The sequence below is a fragment of the Malurus melanocephalus genome, unplaced genomic scaffold (assembly GCF_030028575.1).
Source record: "Malurus melanocephalus ecotype Western Australia unplaced genomic scaffold, MMel_1.1 scaffold_346, whole genome shotgun sequence".
Lineage (NCBI taxonomy): Eukaryota > Metazoa > Chordata > Aves > Passeriformes > Maluridae > Malurus > Malurus melanocephalus.
In genome coordinates this window covers 553,072-561,195 of record NW_026623578.1, presented here as the reverse complement: position 1 = coordinate 561,195, position 8,124 = coordinate 553,072, and the positions used below count along the sequence as shown (strand labels likewise).

At 41.8% G+C, this 8,124-nt stretch overlaps 1 protein-coding gene across 3 annotated transcripts in view; it reads right to left on the bottom strand.

The window, feature by feature from the left end:
• Nucleotides 1-1,998: 1,998 nt before the first annotated feature.
• The window catches only part of ANXA2 (annexin A2), a 23,950-nt gene continuing 17,824 nt past the window's right edge, over nucleotides 1,999-8,124 (bottom strand). For 2 of the 3 annotated variants that reach the window (XM_057378197.1, XM_057378198.1), the window contains exons 6-12: nucleotides 6,998-7,088; nucleotides 6,440-6,519; nucleotides 6,101-6,160; nucleotides 5,394-5,487; nucleotides 4,573-4,668; nucleotides 3,542-3,600; nucleotides 2,718-2,927 (exon numbers count right to left, since the gene is read on the bottom strand). In XM_057378197.1, coding sequence (XP_057234180.1) covers nucleotides 2,733-2,927; nucleotides 3,542-3,600; nucleotides 4,573-4,668; nucleotides 5,394-5,487; nucleotides 6,101-6,160; nucleotides 6,440-6,519; nucleotides 6,998-7,088 — 675 coding nt within the window. In that variant the 3' untranslated portion in view covers nucleotides 2,718-2,732. Of the gene's footprint in view, nucleotides 2,373-2,717; nucleotides 2,928-3,541; nucleotides 3,601-4,572; nucleotides 4,669-5,393; nucleotides 5,488-6,100; nucleotides 6,161-6,439; nucleotides 6,520-6,997; nucleotides 7,089-8,124 lie in introns of those variants that run through there. The other variant, XM_057378199.1, reaches the window with a different exon arrangement.

The window sequence follows — 8,124 nt, the reverse complement described above, 5'->3', positions numbered from 1 at the left end:
AAGAATAATTTACTTCCTAATCTACAATCAGTAAAAATAGTCCTGGCCTTAGACATCCCGCTGGTTTATTTAAGATGGTTTTGCTCCCCAAGAAAGAYAGCCTGCAATTTTGAACATCCTGTGGCAGTGAGGCAGAGCATGCCAGCCATCAAATTCTACTTGTTCATTCCACTGACTGGAAAAACGCTTGCCGTTTGATTTCTTTTATAGGGCCACATTTGAGCAAGMGACATTTATAGAGATGACTTACCTAATTAGATTCAAAGAGTGATTTGCTATCTCAGCAATAGTTTTAAATGTACAAATCTAGATAGACACATTTTGTAAACAGGTGTGAATGACACTGCTCCATCAGGCATTAAATTGGAGCTGCTCATGAAAAATTGTATCATTTGTGCACTTAAGTTACCAATGTTTTAACAGCTGCAATGTTCTCACACCAAATATTTTTTGTGGTCTTCAGCCAATGATATTTAAGCAAAATCTCTAATAGTGGCCCTTCGAATAGTGGCATGAAACAGCCTCCTGTGTGCTTCTCATGTATTTTCTGAAAGGCTGATTTAAAGTCTCAAAATTATCGCAGAGAAGTACTCCAGTTTTTGAAACAAGGCTACAAACMAGATAATGACTGAGGGAAAACACCTGATACTTGCAGGCAGTTTTGCATTTCCAAAGGAGCAACAGCTGGGAAAAGATGAAGCCATGTTACTCCTGACAAGCCTGTGCTATTTGCGTTAAACTCTGCTGGGRATGTGATCCCCAGGCACACCCCGCCGTGAGCACCGGGATGGCGGCTCCCTCAGCCCTCACCCGTGAGGGCAGCGCGCCCCACTGCCAGCTGGGGCAAAGCTTCGCTCTTCACACCTTTTCCCTAACACCCGGGCGTGACTTTCATGCTGCAGTAGGAGAAAGTGTTCCAGTAAGACCAGGGCAGCGCATCCTACCGGCTCTGGGCTCGGCTGGGCGGGGATGTCCGCGGTGCCCTCAGCCCGCCCCGGGGCGAAGGCGGGAACGCCCTCTCCCCTCACAGGAACAGCAGCGATCCCCACCCCGCCTGGGCAGCGATCCCCGGCGCCGCTGTCCCGCAGAAAACACTCCTGTTACACACAGGCTGCTCCAGACTTCTCAAACTATGCCCCCTGGCACACAGGCACACAAAGTGTTTAAACGCTGAAGGGGGATTCAGGTGTTGGCCCCTCACACGCAGGCACAGTTGATGGCTCGGGTTTCATGGAGCCTAACYATGGGAAAAAATATTCACGGAACAGTCAGGGTTGGGAGGGACCTCTGGAGACCATCCAGTTCAACCCCCCTGCCAAACCAGGGTCACCTGGAGCAGTGACACAGAGAGCACATCCAAATGGGTTTGGAATGTCCCCAGAGAGGGAGACTCCATGACCACCCTGGGCAGCTCTTCCAGTGCTCTGCCACCCTCATGTGAAGGATGACAGTGTGAAAGTGTCCCTCATGCTGAGGTGAAACTTCTTGTGCTTTAGTTTATGGCCATCGCCCCTCATCCCATTGCTGAACACCACTGAAAAGAGTCTGGCACCCACTCTAGAGATATTTATAAGTGTCAATTATATCCCCTCTCAGTCTTGTCCAGAATCACCAGGCTCAGCTCCCCCAGTGTCTCCTCATGAGAGAGATGCTCCATTCCCTTCATCATCTCTGTGCCCTCCACTGGACCCACTCCATGAGCTCTGTGTCTCTGTACTGGGGAGCCCAGAACTAGATAGCAACATCAGATGTGGCCTCAGCAGGGCCAAGCACAGGAGCACGATCATCTCCCTTGACCAGTGAAGATAGTGGTTTTGGATCTGCTGAGAAATCGAATCATTAAACAGATGAACGGCTCGAAGGAAGAAGAAAAGGTTTCAGCCACAAATAGTGAACCCTAGGACGATTAAAAAAACCACAGAAAATGGACAGCAAAAGCTAAATACACATCAATTGTTCACACAGTTTTCAAATTAAAGTCTGAAAGACCCATATTCTTAAAGTAAAACATCATGTTTATTTCTGTTTTATTAGAAACATGGCACAGAGAGGCAGAGCCTTTCACAAGCACAYGTGAGCACTTTTCTCCCTGGAGGGTTAGTTTCTTTGGCTATACACTGTTAGAATCTTTGGCAGAACCAAGCAGAGCTGCCGAGGGGAGCACGCACAGCGCAGGGGAGCAAACTGCAGCAGGGCTCTGGCAGGGAAAGGGCAAGTCAAGGTTAGCTTGGAAATTCGGGTTTTCTAGGATTACAGTAAAACGAAGAGCAAAAAGGCATGTCTCTGGACTSGGATTTCTTCCGTCACAGTTTTCAATCCTCTCCACCACACAGGTTCAGCAGTGCCCTCTGGTAATCCCCTTTTGTGTCTTGCTGTAAAACAAAAGAAAAATACAAAATACGTATGAGGAAACAATCACAAAATGTGAAAGCATATGCATTATATTCTAAACCTGTAGGACAGTGTATGATTCACACTGAAGCTTTCTCAGCAATCATGATTGATTCAGCAAYCACAGAACAATTGTCTTTTCTTTTGATCAGAGGATAGAGACAGGTGAACAGAATTTTCCTTCAGAACACATCAGTSGATTGCACAAAGCCTGCATACAGAGTCAAGTGGTTGCCAGGAACTGTACCAGCTGTAGACTGTGAAGTTAAAGGTGGGTATTTCCATAGTATACAGATAATGCAATATTCTCAGTGCAGCCTCTAACACACCTCCCATGAATTCTAGTGGTACAATGAATCCAATSAGGACTGGTGCAACGTTCCATGATATAAAACAAAAGATGAAAAACTTGCCTGGATGAAATAATAGAGAGATTTTCCRTATTTCCTCTTGAATTCACTCTTAATTTTCAGCATGTCAACCTCGCAGCGGGATACCATAATCCTGATCAGGACCTTGTCCCGGGTTCCCTTGCCCTACAAGCAGACACACATTCAGAACTGCAATAGCTGAAATGCACAAGCCACCTCTAGGTAAATGGTAAATGGTAAAACAGCAAACTACAGACAACTGAGATGACCAGTGAAAGATATATGATCCAGGAATCTGAGCATGAATGTACATTTCTCATCGGCAGTGTTTAACCARCTTGCAGTCACAAATCTAGCTTGGTTCATCAGCTCTTCCTGGTRTTGCCTAATGCCTGTCACCAGGTGTTTCTCTTTCATCCTTTTTCTTCACAAAATGTTTTGAGGCAAATTTAATGCCTCATTTTGGCATTCAATAAACAGCTTTTTCTGCTATCAGCTCTTGGTTACTTGCAAAAGGTATGTCCAACTTTGTTAATTATATTCAACTGATCTAATAAAAATGTTTATTATGAGACCCTTTCCTACATTTCCCTATAGATGAATCTGAATAGATAATCCGGGCTCATAACTGTTAAAGAATGCTTTTGAATAATGCTAGGTAATTGTCAATTTATTCACGTGCCAGTCACATATCATATCAACAGCAGTGCCTAAGGAATCAAAATTTGATGAAACAATGATAACAAAAGCTAGTAGAAAGAAAAAACAGTCTTTCCTACCTTCATGGAATCATACAGTCTGTCTGCAAAATACAGCTGCTTGTTCTGAATGCACTGGACTGAAGAGACAGACAAGAATAGTTAAATATCCTGCCCATACACAAAATATTAGGACAGAGAATATTGCAGCCATTTTTAAAGATACCATAAGCAGTTAATAAGGTTTTCAGAAACAGTCCCTCCAAAAAGGGGACACAAAGAAAATACTTTAACCTGAGTTGAGTTGCTATAACAACCTTAAGTTGTTTGGTTTAGCTTGTGATTGAACCACAAATGCTCACATTCTGAGAAAGTGTTTCCCTCCATGGAAATTGCATCATTTCATTATTGTATAATTTCAGAAAGCTAGCCCTCCTCCACACCCGCCAATTCATTGTTCACTCCTATAAGCATCTCTCTTCTGGAAACACTCCTTGTATGCTAATCCACCAGAAGCCTCCTTTTCGAGGCTTGGCTCTGTTTAAACTCCATTTGCATTACACAGCTCTCAGTTCACCCTTAGTCTGAAATGGATTTTCCCCTTAAAGAATTCCCTCTTATATACAGTGACATCCTTGTCATCTTCATCTCATGGCAGAGCACCAGCCTTACACCCTGCCTCCCCAGTTCAGAGAATTCAGTGTCAAATCAACCCTTCAATTAGCCCCTATCACCCCTCACTGCCTGTTGTCTTCTCTCACGCAGATGCTGTACATTTTCCAGCCTGTGTGGATACTGAACAGTTTCAACCTTTTTGTTTGCTTGGAGAAACAAACATTAAGCCTCTCTATCAAATAAAAGTGGAACTAGCAGCAGATCACAACATACATGCATTTTTTTTAACTGGAAAGCAAAGTTTCTATTTTGCAGAGGGCAAAAATAAGCTGCTTCTCAATATCTGCAATATTCTAAAATATGCTAGTGGATCCAATGACACCAGCATGTGAGCTTATTTCTCATCCAGCAGGGTGAATCTGGGCCCTACCCTTATCATGATACATCACAAGATCCTGAAAAGATCCTGTATAAAGAYAGTCTTTAGGGTAACTTACCAAGATTAAGAAAGGCATTCTCCAAATCTCCCTTAACCTCCTTCTTGATGCTCTCCARCATATCATATGGGCTGTAGCTCTTGTACCTGTCAAACACTAGCACAGAAAAGAAAGTAGGTGAAATCAAAACCAGACTAAAAACTGGCTGAAATAACCACCCAAAGCATGAAYACAGACACAGGAATGTAGAGACACATTATTAATAAATATCTATGCAAGTCCTTCTGAGAATTTAATCTTAAATACAAACATAAGTTTGTCAGCTAAAGGACCCACACCAYTGCCTTTTTGTTCTCCTTGAACACTTCCATAATCTGGTAAAACACCATCTTAATCCTGTACTGGTATTTTTTGAAACAATAGTGATTTAAACCCTGAAAAGACTTCAAATGGCTTTTCCCATATGCTGCTTACAGCAGTATCAGAGCTGCTTTTGAATCTTCACTGGCAGATTTWAACACATGATATAGCTAAGCTACCCTGGGACACAGGTAAAAGCAGAAGGACTTCTCAAGGTCTCCTACAACTATGTTTTCTAGGTTTGCAACACTTTTGTTTTCAGTCTATGTGGCATATCACTGAGCACTGTTACATGTGTGTAAAAAAGAGCTGTACACACACTTAAAATGTGAGATCAATACATCCGCAGAAAACACTAGATTAAAAAAAAACCACCTTGGACATAAACTAAGATTTATGAGCTCTCCTATGTTTTTTGAGTGCTTTTCACAATCATTTCAATTGTAACTGGGACAAAACAGTCACCGTTTTTTATAACTTTCTCTTATAGGAAAAAAAAAAAKCTGTCTCTGGAATAGTACCTTTCTGCAGGTGGGGAACACTTCTTTCAGTCATAATGTTGATCCACTTGGGAACATCAGTTCCCTTTCTCTTCACACCAGCATCATAGAGGTCCTGGCGTTAGAAAGAAAAGGAAAATCACAAAAATCAGAAGTTGCACAAGAAGCCACTGCAGATGCATACAATTTCCTTGTTGGAAAAACAAGCACTACTGGAACTGTGCCTGTGGGATGAACACACAATGACACGTGGTTGGGCAAGTCATCAAGATAACATTTAGGGATGGAATCTGAAACTAATACTAATTACTTTGTATTCACCTCTTGTTACAGCTTTACTCTCATTTAGCTCTGTTTACCTCAGCAGAACAGCTCTTGACAGACTCAGATGTAACAGACAAGCATTAGAWGCCACTAAGTTCATTGCAAGGGACAGATTGCAATGGATTTAACAAAAATCATTTTGTTAAAGGCACTCTCTCTTCATGTGTCTAAAGGAAATAGCACAATCTTCTGTATAGGGGGCAGATAGCCTGTGAAAATTGCTAACTGAGGGTATCAAGATTGCAAGTGGCCGATTCATTGATGCCATGCAAACATTACTGTGCGGGACAACCTGAAATACTCACACCTACTTCACAAATGCTCCCCATTCCCACAGTATTTTTATCTTCAATACCCMCCAAAGCCTGACCAACTGAAGGTATTTCATGGTTACCAGCACTTACCCTGGCATCTTGGTCAATCAGCTCATAATCAACCACAGAGGTATCTTCACATCTTTTGCCCTTCAAACAAGATATCAGTATTTAGGTTTCACAGAAAATAACCAGTTTGCTATGTTCACATTGAATTCTTTTTCTTTTTTTTAACTTCAATTTGCTATAAGCTTCACCCCTACTAGGAAGTYGATGCTATGAATGCTGCACTTCTGTTAAAATACTTTGCCCTTCAAAATTTGAATATTTTTCCCCAAAGGTCAGTATTAGAGGGAAATTTTAGAATCTGAAAACCAGTTGTTTCACTCAGGCACATTACAAAAACTGGAAAAATGTGAACAGCCCTACCTTGGCCAAGGCAACCATTAGCTTGCGGAAGTCACCAGATGTGTCTGATATGATGTCCTTCTCCAGTTCAGTCTTGTACACTGGAAAACAAAGAGCTCTCTTCAGGTAAATGGTATCTTACAAATGCTCCTTTATATGAAAAATGGCTGCTAATTACTGTGTTTTGCATGTGTACAAACAGCTACAATCTAAGTCAGGTATGGAGGACAATGAAAATGAGTCCATGYTCATCTWCATCAAACCCAACATTGCTGCCAGSTAATCCTGASTTTCATGCAATCAGTCTCTCATGGAAAGCTAATAAAAAAAATTTCATTTAGACACAACTCATATTAGTAGCAAATATCCTTCAATCTGTTTGCTACCAAACAACACGATGAAACTATATAAACCACACAAATATCCAGAACACCAGTACAAAATGTCAGAGAATCAAAGCAGCTTTGGCTAAGCTTTCTAATAATGAAATTCACCCTGAGGGGAATTAATCCAAGTAACTTAGTGAACATAGAACAGTGTACAGTTTCCAGTACATGGAAACTTGCAGAGTAAACTCACTTTCCCTGTAGACTCTGTTGATCTCACTGAGCTCCTGATTTGTTCGGGAGCAGATGATTTCAATGAGTGTGTCTTCATCAGTTCCCAGCCCCTGCAACACACGTGACTCAGTTAGGAGCTAGCAATGAACAGCAATATTTAAATGGTTTAGAAACATCTTACAGACATCTCCTCTCCTCCCCTCTAACTGTTCAGGGATATTTTTTGCCAACTACACCTGAAAAACAACAGCTGGAACATTTCTAATGGCTTAGAGTTCCTGTGGATGTTATGTGCATCTGCTGTGAGTGTCTAACAGCAGCTCCTCACCAGTATAACMGGATAAGGTCAACTTATCATGGCTTGTGTGATTTTATCTATCCACTGGGAGTAGGAAGAAAATCCAGTCTTATCCTCTTGTTAGGGTACTTTGTTAAGCCCATCTGTGACAGAATGTCATTTTGCATGTGGCAAAAATGGGCATAGTTTCCACAGGACTCCAAGAGGAGTAACAACATGGGAAACGTCTCATGTTGCAGTCTTGAACATGTGGAGAATGGAAGCCACTATGTGACAAAGAACCCTTTGGGTAAAATGTCTCCCTTGAAGGGACAAACAAAAAAAAATCAAGTAATTTTATTAAAATGGCTAAGAAAAAGCTAAGAGAACTAGGAGAGCTTTCCACACAATGGCTCTAACAAGCAGCTGGGGAAGAAATTGAGGCTAGCTTTTCTAAATATTTTTGAAATATTTTCAAGAATATGTGACAGAAAAATAATTAACTCCTCAATGATAACTTTGCTTTATTCAACTCTGATGCCCAAGTGATAGCTTGTGATGCTCCATGTATCAAAGCCAAACTTAAGCTCAGGCAAATTCAGAACATTGAGGAGTGCTTTGCTAATTCAGACCAGTGTTTGGGAGCTGGGAAGAGCAACCTACACAGAGCATAGAATATTCTACATTTTTGGCTACTCTGACGCAATTGCTTGGTCTTCAATCCCAACCCCCAAAGCAGTCTGAGTCACAATAAATTATGGATAGGCTGTACTCCGACCAGGAGAGGGCAGCATCTGATTACTGGAACAAGGCATTTGGCCCACAGCCCAAGAGTTACCATCACCATAGTGGGTTGGTTTTTTGGCTTT